The following is an 18,421-nucleotide window of genomic DNA, read 5'->3' as shown; positions in this document are numbered from 1 at the left end:
GATGTTATTACATGTCCAAATTTTTGTTTGAGGAATATTCAGATTTTTACTTGATCTTGGACGTGGTTGTGGTTGCATATTGTGCATATACGAATGAAGCATTTCTCACACCTGCATACATGATATTAAAAATGCATATGCATGCTTACTTGTGTATAAATTTATATATGCAAGCATTGTTGTATGGCACATGCATAAGTGTTGCATACTTGGACTGTGAATCTGTATGCATATTTGGAACAATGCCATTTCTCATGCCTACAGCCTAAACTTGAATATCCATATGCAGGCATCACTGAACCTGGATATGTGTCTTTGCATGTTAAGTACATATTCTGTCTTGGTTCCTTTCTCTTAAAAATCTATATATATATATATATATATATATATATATATATATATATATATAATGGAGTTTTTGAGGGGGAGCTGGTTTGGTCGGCTGACTAAACTTGGCAGCAACCGACAGGCCTGGTTAGCCAAGCCTGTCGAGCCCCAGCCGAGTGATCTCGGTTGGGTAAATTTTAAGAGAAAAAAGAGAGAGGGTATAGATGTTTTGAAAAAAAAAAATCTCAACTAAACCTTTAGTTTAGTTGTTGGGTTGACTGGCAACCTAGTCGAGTGGGGCTCGGCTGGCTGCTAGGCCCTGGCAGAATACAATAGGTCTGGTCTGGACCTGTGCAGAGGCTACCAGGCCCAGCCCACTGGGTGCTGGATTATTTTATAAAAATAAAATAAAGTGATTTTTGCTATGCACACTATCCCTGTTTAAATATCCAAATTTGAGTTTATATTATGTTATATATATTTGTTGTATTAAAGCATAGTTGTTGCTATATGCACACACAAAATCAATATGCTTTTGTATATGGCCTAAGTGTTACCAGTGGCTTCATGCATGTAAAAGAATGATATTGTACACCGGCTTAGACTTGTTATATCATGCATGGTCATGGTATTTAATGCATAGTTGTTTCTTATGCATGTGCATACATGAAATGGACATGTTTAACATATATAGGTTGACATGAATGTTCACATGTTTAGTTGAATAGATAAGAGTATGCATTGGTTCACATGTTTACTTGAATTGGTTCAAGAATGGAAAGTATCTTTGGGTATGGTTATGTAAATGCATACATCTGGATATGAATACATGCTTTAAGAATATAGTCATTGGCATGCATGGTTGTGCATTGGAAAGCATGTGACATGTAATAAATGCATTGGCATATTCCTCATGATTTTTCATATGAATGCATGGATGATCAAAGTGGATCATCAAGGGCAGTGGAATGCCTTGAGCCGGTGTAATCCTTACTTTACTTGTTTATGCATTACAAAAATCTCATTTGATATTGTAATTCTAATTGCACAGTACTATTGATGCCATGGGTGGACTGTGAAGAGCTTCGCATGTGAATATGCGAACTTATGTTATTAATTTTACATAGTAAATTGCAAATAATGAAAATTGATATTAATAACAAGATAAATAAAGAGAACATTGTAATTTGTGTTCCCTTAATGTTTCTTTTGTGAAAAAGTAATCTTGGGTTTATCGGTTTGGGGACCGTGAGGATACAAAAACTCTATGTGTGTTGTTGTGCCCCTAAACCCGATATTGAGGTTCTTCTTCTGGCCACGGTTTTAGGGAGTTTCTGTCACTTTGCCTGGAGGTGGTGTGTAGACAAAGTTGTTATTTTTGTATACTAAGAAAAATGACACTTGTGGATGGGTGGTCCTTGGTGTCCCGACATTAGATGGGTTGTCTAATGTTCTGAAGGCTATTTTGGTCGAGGACTAAGTTTGGAACCCAGTAATAAAATATTACGTGTGTGCTAAATTACCCTAGGAACCCTACTTGACCTCAAAAATTCTTACCCGTTTTGAGTATTCACAGACAATGATAATAATAAGTAAAACTTAAATGTGTGTATACATCCTAATAGGGACATGCATGTGAAAGAAAACTTTGATTAAAGATAATAAGTTATTCATGTATGTGCACTGAGATTATGCATTAGATCATGCATATTTATTTGCTTCTTTACTTGTCCTGTAAGATTAATTACATAATATTGCATCTTGTTGCATGATGAATATTCTTACTGCTTACTTAGTATTATGCAATCATTCTAATAGCATCCTTCTTAATTATTGCATGAATATTATCTGTATTCTTTATGCTTATTTGTTTTATTAAAAAGATTCGTACACAAAATTTCTTGGATTCTTATACCCTACTTTTGGTGTTTTTCGCAACCTCAGATACCCAGTGAGGTGACTTGCTCATAAAAAGAGTTATGAGGGGACAATATGGTTGGTTGACAGATTTTATAGACAGCGTGACTCATTTCTTTTCATTTAATTATTATGCACTCTGATAACTCTGCATTTGTCTCATTGACTCTATTATTTCCGAATTAATAAATATTGGTTTGCTATGGTTTGGATGATGAGTGTAAGATCCCTTATGGTGTGTCCAGTTTTCTAACTGTGTTGGAATTGTAAAGGCCCCGGGTCTCTCAGAAGATTTTTGCAAAAGTTAAAAAAAAAATCTACACTTTTTCTTGGGTATGAGTTAGGGTCGTTACAAAAACTAACATCAACTACTGATAAATAAAAAAATTAAACCTAATCTATTAAGTTGAAATAAAAAGAATTAAAATAACCAGTCTATTTTCTATCAATTTTCCTAATTTAATCTAATAATAGAATAAAACTATTTTAAACAATTAACAAAAAGCAAGAACATGAATTAAACATTGAATAAATTAATCTAATACTGCAAATAAACAAAAAAGAATCAAATCTAATTAAGAAAAATTAAAAAGAATAAAAAAGATTGCAAAAACCCTAAATCAGCTAATTTATTTTTCTAAAAAAAATAAATCTATAACTACCGAATATTAAGAACTTAAATCTAAACTGAATCTACACTAAATCTGAACCTAAACTAACTTAAAATCATAAAAATACTGAAAAATAACTAAACTATACCTAACGATCTGAAGAAAAACTAAAAAATATGCAGAAAAATACTAAAAATCGAGAAACCCTAATTTTGCCTAATTTATTTTTATGAAAATGCCAAATCTAAAACAAAAGAAAATCAGATCTACTCTAAAATTAATCTAATCTAATCAAAGTAAAAATAAAAATAAAAACAAAAATAAACTACAATACAAATTAATACATACAATTTTTACAGATCACGATTTACCCGACTGACCTTTTCGGTTAGGTTCTTTGACTCGAACGATTCAAGAATCGAACAAAACACTACTAAAAAAATGCTCATACCTCATAAACTGATTCTAAACAACAAATAATACTAAATATCAAAAACCCAAAATAAAATGAAAAGGAAAATGGGCCAAGACTCAGGTTCTTTGAAAAAATAAGGGTTTAAAAACTAAAAAGCAGAGACAGGGAAGAAGATGCACCTCAAGGGCTGGCCGACGAGTGTGGGGGTAGAAAAGTGCAGACCTAGACCTTGGTTTTCATGACATAAACACCATTTTTGTTGCTAGAATTAATTTTTTGTTGTAACTCGTTGGAGACTGAATTGGCGGAGAGGGAGATCGACGATGAGAGAAAAGAGATCGATTGGTTGCAAAGGAAGATGGTTCTCGGCTGACCGATCATGAAGGTAGATGGTGGTTCACACCAAATCCGAGTTGAAGCTTTCAGCCATGTATACCTGCAATAAAAACAAAATCATATAAGAAAAAAAATATACAAAATAATGAAGGGAAAGAAGATCGAAAATCACAGGTGAGAAAAAGCGAGGAAGAAGAAGAAATCAGAAATCAAAAGGAAATAAAGGATTTGGGGATAGGGTGGCATGAAACCCTAGGGGAAGATACTGAACAATGGTTGGATGTCTCCTTTAAATAGTTGTATTTTATAAAAATTACAGAATAAGTTTCTATTTTAACTATTTATAAAATAGTACCTAAAACTATTTAGAATTGCCAAAAAACACCTACGCCAATTCTAAAGGGACTTTTTGGATTTTTTCTGATGTAGATCATAGACTTTTGGTCTAGAGGACATGTGGACCAGATTTGATATCCATTTGGTATGATTTAAACCAGATCTAGATCCAGTTCGCATCGGTACAGATCTGATTTTTTTTAAAATGCTTTAATTTTCTCGTTTTAACTCCAATTTTAATGAAATTCAAACCGTAGCTCCTTCATACCTAAAACAACATAAAAAATGGTGTTTAAGCTATAAAAGTTCATATAATTGCATGATTTTATGATATGCATTTTATGCATTATCACCATGTATTTTATTAACCTCAAGGATTTAGAAGAAGCGCTAAACACACATTGAATCAGTCTAAACTGAGAGACATTTCAGTGGTCTTGAGAATCGATTCCTACTGTGCAAAGTTGTTGAGCTACCTACCTAAGCCTCATCAAGTAGTCCTCGTTCCCTATGTCGAAGATGGAGAATCTAAGAGACACCTCGCTGTCCAAAATTATCATTTTTCCTTGATCGTGTGTACTGCCTACCCAATCCAAAGTAGAAAATGGTTTGAATATGTTACTCAATGTTGCTTAATTTGACTCATCAATTAACCCCGTACTCTCAAAAACTTATTCTCGCTCCGGAATACTCTTGAGCCCTGACTTGCATACCCTTGAATAATTCTTCTCTTAAAGTTTAAATGTGTGTTAATATTAACAACAACCATACATGATATGGTGCACACAAACAACCCAGGATCGCTCACCAGCTACGTGCAGATAGGGTCACTCGTGACCCTCACACACATCCAACATGCTATATACTTACATTCACACATTGCATGATGCACATGCTCATAACATCCATTTATGCGACACAGACACAATTTCCTAGTCCTATTGGCAGCAAAAAAATTGTCGTAGAATTGATTTTTTTGTGAGCATATTTTTCAGGAAAGTTTGTCTTACGAAAAAGAAACGAGCAAATTTTTTTTTTCATTGCCGGGATTTTAACCCGGTTTGCCTGGGTGAAAGACGGGTATCCTGACCGGACTAGACGACAATGGATTGCTGAAAGGAGTGGCGACCCTAAAGATTTTTACATTTAGTCCACAGGTTTCCCTCTTCCGCCTTTTTTATTCCCTCATTCCCCGGCTGTGCCACTCCCGCCGCTTCGATAGACGTTGGTGATCCTTCTACAAGATTAGATCGATGGCGATCGAACTCGAAGAACTCTTAGGGTTCTTATCATCCCCATCGCCCCAAGTAAGCTCCCAAACTTGATCCAGTGCGTTCTCCATCATCTCATTGTGTCACAATCTGTAGAACAAGAAAAAAAAGGAAGAATTGTGTGCATACATGGAAAAGTTAAGGTAGAATGCCTAAACCCTTTCGTGGTTACCGTTATTGATGTTGAATATTGAGTTTGAGCCACTATAAATTGATGGGAAACGGAATATTGACACCCCACTTGCTAAAAGCCAGGGATTTCTCAAGGGAAAACTATACTCCTTTCTGTGCGTCCTCCTGATCACTGTAGTTCCTGTTTGGTTAGTTTCAGTTGCAGTCACAGGATCAGAGGTCGCGCTGGATAGCATGGCCATGTTATCTTGGCGTCGATAGTAGGAATTTGTTGCAGAATTTTGCCCCGAAGGTGCCGAAATTCGGAGCAAGGATGTTGAAGTTGCATCCCTTTGATCGGGATGTGAAGATGAGCTCAATAAAGGAGGTCTATAGCAGGTGTTATTGCAGTTGGAGTAAGGAACACCTAAGTTGTGCTAATGGTTGGTGTGGTATTTGGCGAGGCATTCGGGCAGTGCATAGGTCGCCTAGGAACATTTTCCATTACATAGGTTTGAACTCAGTGAACTCTTTGAAATTGCAATCTTCGTTGCATCCGTAGTTGTCTTGCACGAAACAGGCCAGAGAGAAGGGTCCACAACCATCGTTTTTTATGTTCGTCACTTGGTTGATTGAGAGTGCTGAAGATTGGCATAAGTGCGAACACCTTGTAATTACATGCAAGGTATTTAAGTGTGTGAATTGTCTTGTCCTTATCCGAGGACGTGGTGTTGAGTAGATTCTTTCAAGTTTTCAGTCGCAACTTGAGAGAAAGGGTGTCTTCTTTTATAATTTAGAGTTGGTGTTTATATGTTTTGGTTGTTTCAACTAAGAAAGTGAGAGAGGGCAAGTGGGACTCTGAAGTTGAGCCATTCCATATGATTAAGGATCTTTGTGATGGGGTTGTGTACGTTGAGGAGTGACAACAATGAGCTGGGGCATCACCAAATTAGTACAATTACTTCAGTCTGATAGAAAGTGAACAAACGGCCGTGTTGGACGGGCAACCAACTCTTTTGGGGGAATGGTGGTTTAAACTCTTCATATTAATGGGAGATGGTGTAGCTTGTTATTGGCAACAAGAATGCACAGGATCTCTAGGGGAAGAAAAAGTAAGTTGTGCTTTAGTAAGGAATATTGAGAAATGGTCTTGGCTTGGATAAGCAGGTTAGAGGAATCCTAAGACTAGAGGAGTGTGTGAGCAGGATTGGGGGGGGGCTACCCTTATGAAGCTTAGAATGTGGCATATTCAATGCCATGGGTTCCTTGTGGAATCCAAACATAGTATTTCTGCAGATTGGATGATTCTACTATCTATAAGAATTGTAAGATTCTAGTACTACAATAATAGGTAGATGTTGGTAATTGAGCATGATTTTTGACAATTCATACCCATGTTTCCTAAAATGCGACTTCATTCCACTCCTTTCACTTATTCTCAAAGCGTGATCACTATAATATGTAGTCCCTCTTACCACCCTACAACTCATATTATGGTTGCTAGTATTGTTGGTTGTGGTTGCTAATGACACACACATGCTTGCACACATGCGTTGATATTAGGCTTTTTTGCTATTTGTTGTATATTAAAGGCTTTTCTATGTACACTTGTATACTGTTATTTCATTGAAACTTGATGACAATTATGTGCATATGCATGTAAACTATGCTTGGGTGTCTAATTCATGGTTGTGTTGTTTGTTACCACAAAGGTTTATTGTGCTAGAGAGAGATGACATAGTGCACTATCGTGGGGTCACAGGTCATGACATATTGTACAGTCCATAAACATTATCTTTTTTTTAAGGAACATAAAATTTTATTAATTTATAAGAATGGTTTATGAGGGGTCACTATATATATATATATCAGATGAATCTCGTAACCATTATTTGATGTCTTAGTTTTGTGTTACATCCTGCAACACCTTGTTACTTCATTGATGAAGCTCTATACATCATATTTTCTTCCCTTGTTGACAAATTGTTTGGTTATAAAGTTGAGCATTGAGCATATAGAACTGATGGCATGTTTTTTATGGGCCCTTCATGCTTGAGTTTTCTCCTAAATCTGTGACGTATATTAGAGATGATGAACTGAGAGGGGCCTCATGTGGCTTGCCTAACTATCCCATTATCTTGCTAAGGATACCAGTGTTATCAATATCATATCATATCGAATTCAGAACAAAATTGTTGGGTTCAGTCGGATCTGCAATGGAACCAGTTAAATAGAAAACAAAAACTGGATCTTTCCTGCCCTGACTGTAATATTGTGTACTTTTTCATGATTTTTAAAATCGAAAAAATATAATTTTTTAATAATATATTTATTTAAAATTGATAAAATCATGGAAAATATATTAAAATATGGGTGACATCAGTAGGGTCTGAGCATGGCCCATACCCCTCTGTCATAAGCTATTTGAGTTAATTATAATTTGAGAAATTTTTGGTTTTTAACCTTTAAATTCAAGCAAAATTCAGGTATGAACACCGTTAGATCCGCCTCGAAATACTGACCGCGTTGGTGATCTGTTTTTCTGAAATCAGATTATGGTTGGCTTGAAAAATGCATTTTTCAAAAATGACCAACCTCTATTTTTGACTTTTTCTGGATTGGATCGGACTCGATCCACTCCATTTAATCCAAGTTAATATGGATCTGGACCCAGTCCAGGATCTATGTTGACTAGGATCTAGTCCAGGTTATATATATGTAGATTTGGATTAAGATCTGGATCCAAAATCCATCCATGGCCATTTTAAAACTTTAAAATCAATTAAAATAAGATGAGGTAAAGTTCTACCTACCCCATAGGGCTTTTCAGAGGGAGGCGACACCCTTTGGAATATTATTTAGGATATTAATTAAATAATAAAATAATTAAATAAAATATTAATAAAAAAATAAAATATCTAAAAGAGGTAGAGTTCTACCTTTGGTAGAACTCTACTCTCTAAAAGAGAGCTCTAGAGGGGATGCCACCCCTATCTAGAAACAATTAAAAAAAATATAATAATAAAATATATAAAAAGGGTAGTATCTCCCTCTCTCTAGAACTCGTGTTCTAGAGAGAGAGAGAGAGGTAGAGAGAGAGAGTGACATAGAGAGAGAGAGAGAGGTGAGAAGCAAAAATCGTGTGGTGTAAGAGAAAATAAAAGGGAAGAGAGAAAAGAAAGAAAGAAAGGGAAAAGAAAATAAAAAAAGAAGAAAAAGAAGAATTTTTTTTACCAAGGCATCCATCGATTTTTTTGAGTTTTTCCACGCTACGAATCAAGGTATGGGTTGTAAAAGTATCTCCGATAAGATACTAAGATCAAGACCTTAATATTCTTGATAATAAACCCGGCACGAATGCACAATAAGAACACTTTAGAACACTTGTGCACAAAAGCACAACTCACAAATAACTCACAAATGCGCAAAGGCATAAAAATAATGGAATCAATTTATTGAGCACTTGGGCTTTGACTCAAAGCCATGAAGAAATACAAAGGGGAGAACCCCTATTTATAACAACACAAGAGGGTCCTTGGAGGGGCTCCACTCATAGACGTTGGAGCCCCTCCAACGGTCACAAATGTGACCGTTGGAGAGGGCCCAACGTCTATGTTAGTGCCCCCCCCAAGGTACCTTTTGGTACTTTACATAAAAGAAATAAAAAAACAAAAAGAAAGAAAATAAAAATAAATTTACAATCACATCCATAAAGTGAATGTGCGTAAAACAGAGGAAAAGACTAAACTACCCCTACGGCTAAACAAATAGAAATATATATTTTATATATATAATAAGTAGATACATATACATATATATTAATATATGTATATGTATTACCATATATATATATAAAATATATATATATATATATATTACATTATATGATTATGTACATAATTTAACACCCCCCCTCAAACTTAGGGCAGGATGACCGAGAGTTTGCTAAGAAGGAAGTTGAAACGCGGAGCACACAAGGCTTTAGTGAAGAAATCCGCCAACTGATACTCGGACGTGACATATGGAAGGTCAATGATTCCTTGGAGGTACGCCTCCCGAACATAGTGACAATCCATCTCTATATGTTTGGTCCGCTCATGAAAAAGTGTGATTTTTAGCAATATAAATCGCACTTTTGTTGTCACAGCATAGCTTGGTAGGCCCTTCAATTGTGATTCCCATGTCTTCCAACAACTGATGAATCCAAACAATTTTCATGGTAGTAGTCGCCATGGCACGATATTCAGCTTCAGTTGATGATAGAGACACCTTTTGCTGCTTCTTGCATCTCCATGAGATCAATGAGTCTCCTAAGAAAACACAAAAACCAGTGGTGGAGTGACGGTTATTTGGGTCACCTCCCCAATCAGAGTCAGTATAAGCAATTAATTTTAACTCAGAAGAGGAAGACAGAAAAACTCCCTTATTAATAGTGTGCTTTAGGTATCTCACGACACGTAAGATAGCACCCATGTGAACAGAAGTTGGTGCATGCTGAAACTGACTTGCCGTATGCACCGCATGTGAGATATCTGGTCTGGTGATACTTAGGTATATCAACGATCCTACTAGTTGCCTGTAGGGAGTAGGATCGGAGAGAGGAACACCATCATCAATCTTCATTTTAGCTCCTACTATAGCAGGAGTTTAACAAATTTTATCGTCCGTAATACCTGACCTGTCAATAATCTCAGATGCCAGCTTAGTTTGAGACAAAAAATATCCTCTATGAGAGTATGCTACCTCAATACCCAAAAAATAAGTTAAGAAACCCAAGTCAGACATTTCAAACTTATCCTTTAAAATAGATTTTATGCTTTTAATCCCTTTAGAATCGCTCCCAGTTATAAGCATATCATCCACATATAGTAGCAGAATAACAATCCCTGCATTAAATTTTCTAACAAACAAAGCAGTATCAGTAAAGCAGGATGAAAAACCATTATCTAACATTACAGAGTTAAACCTATCATACCAAGCCTTGGGAGCTTGTTTTAAACCATAAAGTGCTTTCCGAAGGCGAAACACTTTGCCTTTAGGAGACTCCATTCCAGGAGGAGCATCCATATATACTTTTTCGTTTAGATTTCCGTTTAAAAAAACATTTTTAACATCCATCTGATAGATGTTTCATTTATTGATTGAGGCAACATTTATAAGACATCGGACGATGACCATCCGAGCTACCGGGGCAAAGGTCTCCTCATAATCAATCCCATATTTTTGACCATATCCTTTTGCAACTAAGCGGGCCTTATATCTCTCAAGGGACCCATCACTCTTAGTCTTGACCTTAAACACCCATCTACACCCTATTGCTTTCTTGTCTTTAGGGAGGTCTTGAAACTCCCATGTTTTTGCTTTCTTTAGAGCTTCAAGTTCATTATTCATAGCGACTATCCATTCCGGACATTTTCGTGCTTCCTCGAAGTTCCTAGGTTCTATGTAAGAGTGAATGGCGCTTAGACAGGCTCTATATTTAGGCGAAAAGGACTCATATGAGAGGAACCTAGAAAGGGGTCTTCTTAGTCTTTCGGTCCTACGAAGGTTTTCTTCACTCGAAGGAGTAGATTCATTATCATATCTTTCGAGGGCACTTCTGAAAGTATTCCTATCTCTATGAGAGTAGGTTATGGGATCTCTATGTGGTTCTTCACTGATATGTTGATGAAGTGTTGAGGACTCAGAATGGGTTTCATTATTACTTAAGTCATTTTGATTTGATTCATCATCACTAGTATCATCATCATCAGTCAATAAATCAAACAAAAATGAATAGTCAATATTCTCGCCATTAGTTTCAAGTTTTTCGAAACCACTAATATTTTCCAAGAAGCTTACATTTCTGGAAACATATAGTTTATCACTTTTAATATCATAACAGCGAAAGCCTTTTTGGGTTTCAGAATAACCAAGAAAGGCACAAGGAATGACCTTAGGAGAGAGTTTGTCATTTTTATCAGTAAGGACAAAACATTTGCATAAAAAAACCCTTAACCTGCTGTAATCAGGTTCTTTTTCGTATAATTTTTCAAATGGGGAAATCTTGTTCAAGTTTTTAGATGGAAGTCTATTTATGAGATAGACAGATATAAGGGCTGCCTCAGCCCAAAGTTTTTTCGGAATATTTTGTGAAATGAGCAAAGTTCGTGTTGTTTCAATAATGTGCCTATGTTTTCGTTCCGCCAACCCATTTTGTTGGGGGGTTTTAGGACAAGACTTTTGATGGAGAATTCCATAATTTTCAAGATAACTTTTGAATTCATTGGAAAGATATTCGCCACCCGAATCGGTTCTAAGAATTTTTAAATTTCCATTGAATTGATTTAAAACCATCATATGAAATGTTTTAAAAGTTGAGAAAACTTCATGTTTATGTTTAAGAAAATATATCCAACTAAACCTAGTGAAATCGTCCACAAAGATAACATAGTATGAGAAACCTCCCTTAGATATCACCGGAGCCGGACCCCATACATCGGAGTGAACAATTTCAAAAGGTTTTGTTGTAAACATGGATCTTTGAGGAAAATGAAGACTTCTCATTTTTCCAAAAATACATTCATTACAAACAAAATTTTCATTACAAAGATGCTTAATAAAAGGCAAATAAGAGATTTTAACAATGTTGGGATGACCCAATCTCTTATGCCATACATGAATATCTTTGTTTTGAGCAACATTACAAAATTGATTCTTGGGAATTTTAAGAAAATCAACATAGTAGAGGTCTCCTCTCCTAGAGCCTTCCCTAATCAACTTCCCGGACTGGCGATCCTGTATCCAACATTTATCAGAAGAAAACTTTATATCGCAACCATAGTCCGAGAGTTGAGAAACGGAAAGTAAGTTTAAGTTTAGTTTTGGTATAAGATGAATTTTTGGGATAAAGAAGTCTTGTTTTTCAAAATTACCCATTCCTTTAATTTCAAGAGGTGTTCCATCCGCCGTTGAGACAAAAGATGGAAGAAATTTTTTAGAATAATCAGAAAGAAAACAAGGACTTGGAGTCATATGAAATGAAGCACCGGAATCAAGGAGCCAAGATGTCTTACCGAGAGAGGATGCGGATGACATAGCGGCTCCAGAAATGCCTCCTTTGAGAATAGGTTGAAGAGCATCCATAATTTGTTGAAGCGAAAGAGACTCATTTGATGAAGAAGGTCGTTCCTCTGATTGGGATGCTAAAGCCGCGACAAGAAATTTCTTCCATTTGGGACAAATGGGCTTGATATGCCCCGGTTCTTTACAAAAATGGCAAGTTAATTTGCTATAGTCTCTTTTGCCATATCGATCATTTCCTCCTTGACCTTGATTTTTGAAATGAGGTGGTTTGTAGGTTTTCAAATTATTTCTGGGTCTTGACACGACATTAACCACTTCATAATCACTTTGAGAAGGTGTAGCAAGAATACTCGGGTTATTTTTACTAATCCCCATACGTGTTTCCTCACCACTTAGCTTGGTGATGACATCTTCAATAGAGGGAGATGTGAAAGCGGATAGGAGAGAGGACCGAATTTGCTCAAATTCGGGTCTAAGACCATTTAAAAAGTTGAAGAATCGATCTTCCTCCAGTTGCTTGTGTCTTAATTCAATAGCTCCTCCGCTCCATTTTGGTTCGAGCATAGCAAGCTCGTTCCAAATAGAGGATAGTTCGGCAAAATATTCCCGAATGGACAAATCGTTTTGTTGAAGAGTCAAAGCTTTCTTTTGGAGATAATATTTGTGAGATAAGTCCCTTGAAGTATACATTTTTTCAAGGTACAACCAAGCTTCGGAGGCCCTTTTAAACTTAATGATGTTGGCATTGATCTTGGTTTCAACGGATGAAAAAATCCAAGATAATATTTTGAAGTTCTTCATTTCCCACTCATCATGCTTTTTTGAATATTCTTCTAGGGCCTTTTGTCTATCTTCACCTTCAAGGATCTTAATATCCCCTTTCTCTATTATAGAAAGTTTGGGTTCGGGTTTCGATATGGAACCTTGAACGTATCCCCAAAGGCCTTTCCCTTTGATATGGGCTTCCATATTGCCGGCCCAAACATGGTAGTTCGAACCACTAAGTTTAAACTCAAGGGAGAGCTGGGAGTCTTTTTCACCCATTAGAGAGGAAAGACGATAGAAAATAATGCGTACCTTAAAAGTTTTTCAAACTTTTCTTGACAAAAGTTGCTTCTAAAATATTGCCTGAAGTAGATGATTTACTCCAAAACTTCACTAACTTGAGGGCACGATTTTCGAGGTACTCCACAAGTGGCGATATGCACGATCTTCCTCCTTCAACGAGGCTCTGATACCATGTAAAAGTATCTCCGATAAGATACTAAGATTAAGACCTTAATATTCTTGATAATAAACCCGGCACAAATGCACAATAAGAACACTTTAGAACACTTGTGCACAAAAGCACAACTCACAAATAACTCACAAATGCGCAAAGGCATAAAAATAATGGAATCAATTTATTGAGCACTTGGGCTTTGACTCAAAGCCATGAAGAAATACAAAGGGGAGAACCCCTATTTATAACAACACAAGAGGGTCCTTGGAGGGGCTCCACTCATAGACGTTGGAGCCCCTCCAACGGTCACAAATGTGACCGTTGGAGAGGGCCCAACGTCTATGTTAGTGGGCCCCCCAAGGTACCTTTTGGTACTTTACATAAAAGAAATAAAAAAACAAAAAGAAAGAAAATAAAAATAAATTTACAATCACATCCATAAAGTGAATGTGCGTAAAACAGAGGAAAAGACTAAACTACCCCTATGGCTAAACAAATAAAAATATATATTTTATATATATAATAAGTAGATACATATACATATATATTAATATATGTATATGTATTACCATATATATATAATATATATATTACATTATATGATTATGTACATAATTTAACATGGGTTTCTCTCTAAATCCTTACGAGACAGGAATACATATAAATCGATTTATGTATATGTGTTAAAGGGAAAAGAGAAATTTGATATATATATATATATATAATGACGATGTTCTATATATGTATATATACGTTTACTTCTTTGTGTTTGTTGATTTTCCTTATAGATACAAATCTGAAATATATATGTAAATATATTCTAGATTTGTCAATTTAATGATTTGACACATGAGAAGATGCATGTAGATAGATTATCATTTTTTTTTCATGCTTATATACATGTAAATTAGATCATCGATCCTCTTAATCATGCATCTGATTATATGCATTTGGTCTATGGGTAACAATTTTCTCTTTTAGCTTGTCTCTGAGAATATATTATGGATCAAATTTGTTGAATCCTTTTTTGCTCATAACTGTATATATATACATATGTTCCGATCTAATAAATTTTTTTAGACATGCATACAACTGAATATATTTTTCTGTTTCAAACCTAACGTGTGCATACACATGCACCTGAAAATATGCATCTGAGAAATATAATCTTGACTCAGATCTGTCGAGTTTTGTATGCTTGCAACTGAATATATATATATATATATATATATATATATATATATATATTCAGATCCGCTGAGTATATATACTCATGCAGATTTGGATCACATCTGCTAAGTATTTGCTCACACAGATCTGGTTCAGATCTGTCGAGTATTTGCTCACTTCAATCTGGTTCAGATCTGTTGAGCCTATATTCACACAGATCTGGTTCAGATCTACCGAGTATTGGCTAAAAAAAATCTGGTTCAGATCTACCGGGCATAAGCTCACGCAGATCTGGTTCAGATCTACCAAGCATATATTCACGAAGATCTGGTTCAGATCTACCGAGTACATGTTTATTTGATTTTGGTTCAGATCTCGTGATGTTGCATGTTTATGTATATGAGTATTTTTGCCTTGATTCAGTTTGGTTGTGTTTCATGCTCATGCATCTGCATATAATTACATGTTTCAGATTTATAAAATTTATACTCATGTATTTATACAGACTAACATGTATAGTCATGTACACAGGTCTGGCCGATCCATGTACTTAATTATGATTATGTACAACGATCAGCCAGCATGCTGTGCATAAGTGCACACAAGTCTAGCCGACCCATGTACATGTTTGTGAACAACTTACATGAAAAGATGCATTCTGGTCCCATGGAAGCGGGTACTCACTACTTGTGAGAGTTGGATTTTTAAAGTTTGGTGACTAACTTTCATAAATACTTTAAATAAAATATCTTTTTAAAAATACATTGCTAAAGTGTACACCAGTGACCGTGCCAATGATTCTCATGTTTAAACATGTGTTCAACATCAAGTGTTTCTTGAATTTACGTACATGTTGTCGATTTTTGCATCAAATCTTTTGTTTATGCTTTATATATATATATATATATATATATATATATATATATATATAGATATATAATGTTTTGCCCTGCTGATTTTGGCATGGGCTGGTTCTTTTATCGTTCATGCTCTAAACATCATATATATATATATATATATATATATATATATATATATATATATATATATATATATATATATATATATATATATATATATATATATATAGTTTCTGGGTTGGGATCAGATTTGATGCAAGCCAGGTCACCGATTCATGTGTGTCGGCATACAGATCTGGACAGATCTGCCTAGTCTTAATAACGTGTAGATCTGATCCAGATCTGTTGTAATACGGGGTGCAGGCTGATTAGACGGGCCCACATGCATTGTTAGTGCAGGCCGATTAGGCCTGCTGTAAATCTGTTTTTTTAAGAAGATATCAACCTGTTTATGGTCTGATCTTGTTGACTGTGATGAAACATGCGTTTTAGTTATTAGATTATTAGTGTAATGAATGTAATAAAAGCTGAAAATTTATGATGTACATATGTTATAATGTGAACTGTTTTTGGGTAGCATAGTGCTGCATATTTTTGTGCAACACTGACCCGCTGTCCATGGCATGTTGCTGTGTGTTTTTGCAACAACAACATGCTGCCAACAACATATTACCGCCCAACAATAACATGCTGTTGTACTTGAGATGCAGCAAAAGTCAGACCTGCTCACAACACCATTTTAAAATTGATATTATGTTGTAAAATGTGTGGGCAGATCTGGACCAGATCTGCTGCAACATATATGTATGCAGTCTGGACAGATCTGCCGTGTCTCATTTGTGTGCAGATCTGATCGAGACCTGTTGTAATATGTCTGGGTAGATTTAGACCAGATCTGTTGCAATATAGGTGTATGCAGTCTGGACAGATCTGTCGTGTCTCGTTTGTACGCAGATCTGATCCATATCTACTGATTATATATGTATGCAAACTGGATCAGATTTGCCGTGTGCATAAGGTCACAAATCTGGTTTGATTTTGCCGAAGTACATGTTCTTTCTATTATGATTTAAAACCTGTCTTGTTACGTGCCTTTACAACCGATTTTGTTTGGCATTGATTCAGGCTTGAATGCTTATGCTCATGGATCTGAATGCATTATGTTTTGCTATGTGCTAATCGAACTACATGTCCATGCAATTAATATTTTCATATTTTGGCTTAATAGGTTATGCAGCCAGCTTATTGTTTAGGATACACGCATGTATTATGGGGGTCTGGCTGACCCATGTACATGATTATGTTTATGGATCAGCCAACATGTTGGAAATGCAGATTTTTCCGCAATGGCCGATCCATGTACATAAATGTAGTTGCGTATATGGGTCAAAACCTCAATGGTTACACTTGTAAAAAAAAATTATTTTCTGCATGGTTGTTTAAGTGCATTAGTTTAGTCATGTACGTATCCATTTGAGGTGATACATAAAAGTGATTATGATTTGATCATGTTTGCATAAATGTGCATATCATACGCATGAAAATTATGAAAGTTATTTTGATATTTGCATAACTATGATCATGTGCATATTTGGATGTTTATGCATGAAATGAATCATGATAATGTATGTTGCAAGCATCTGTTCGCTTGCGTATGCAAATTGACAATCACGTGTATTGTGGACATGTGTTGGAAAAAGGTGTGCATGTTCACTAAGAATTTTGCATGAGATGCATGTATCTCTTGAAATGCTTCTGTGGTCAGTTGTGAACCACTACAGGCCATGTGGGCTTGGAGCATGTGTTGCTCCAAAAATTTGTTTTTATGCATTGCAAAATTTGTTATGGAATTATTGACTTTCTAATTTAATTGCACCATTAAAAATGGTAGCGGGCTAGGTCTCGAGTTGGGTTTTGCATGTTGATTTGCAAAATGGTTCTTGTATAAAGAACTTGAATTTGTTAAAAAGTTAAAAGAGACAAACACTGAAATTAATTTTTTTCCTGTGTCCCTTCCACAGTGTGGTAATCCTGGATGACGGTTTTGGGAAAACCGTGAGGATACTAAAACTCTGTGTGCGATTGTACCCCTAAACCCGATGTGGTGGTCTACCTCCCTGCTACGATTTTAGGGAGATTTCAGCTACTTTGCCTAGGGGTATTGTTGTTGACACAACTATTGCTATTGGTATACCAAGAAAGTGGCGTCAGTGGATACTGATTTCCCTAATGTTTCAGCATTTGATGCTGATTTCTAATGTTCCCATGGATGATGCTGATTTCTAATGTTCCTGTTGAAAATAGGTGGTTTTAAGTAAAGTTCTTTTATATTAATATGCTATTTGTAATTTTGCTTTTATAATGGGGATTTATTATAATTATGCTTTTAAGCCTCTCTCTATTTAACATAGAGAGAGGCCCTAATCACATAACGAGTTCTGTGTTTCTTGTGCAACCGTCTCTCTCTCTCTCTCTTCTCTCTCTATCTAGGGCTCAATTCATCTTCTACATGGTATCAGAGAATAGCCGATCGTGGGAGCGTGATCGAGTGTGATTAAAAGCACAGTCGATCGTGGAGGTTTTCTTGATCGTGATCAAACTTCGACCCAATGAATTTTTTTTCCTCCAATCAGGTCAGCGATTAAATATTTTTTTTAGATCTGATGACAGATCTGGGCATGCTGCTGGTCGTGGATGCTTGCTGTGGGTTTCGTAACTCCTTGGTTTTTTGTTATTCTCGTGACTACCTACTGCCGAGTTGGTAGCTCCTGCCGTGATTC

At 35.8% G+C, this 18,421-nt stretch overlaps 1 protein-coding gene across 3 annotated transcripts in view; it reads left to right on the top strand.

The window, feature by feature from the left end:
- The first annotated feature begins 5,084 nt into the window (after positions 1-5,084).
- LOC149847040 (ARM repeat superfamily protein) overlaps positions 5,085-18,421 on the top strand; it is a 139,660-nt gene continuing 126,323 nt past the window's right edge. For 2 of the 3 annotated variants that reach the window (XM_089998272.1, XM_089998271.1), the window contains exon 1: positions 5,112-5,249. In XM_089998272.1, coding sequence (XP_089854398.1) covers positions 5,196-5,249 — 54 coding nt within the window. In that variant the 5' untranslated portion in view covers positions 5,112-5,195. Of the gene's footprint in view, positions 5,250-18,421 lie in introns of all 3 variants that reach the window. The other variant, XM_089998270.1, reaches the window with a different exon arrangement.

The sequence above is a fragment of the Nuphar pumila genome, chromosome 2, assembly GCF_984573655.1.
Source record: "Nuphar pumila chromosome 2, dmNupPumi1.hap1.1, whole genome shotgun sequence".
In the NCBI taxonomy this organism is placed as follows: domain Eukaryota; kingdom Viridiplantae; phylum Streptophyta; class Magnoliopsida; order Nymphaeales; family Nymphaeaceae; genus Nuphar; species Nuphar pumila.
Note: the sequence above shows the minus strand (reverse complement) of the source record. Positions and strands in the feature narration are given on the sequence as shown.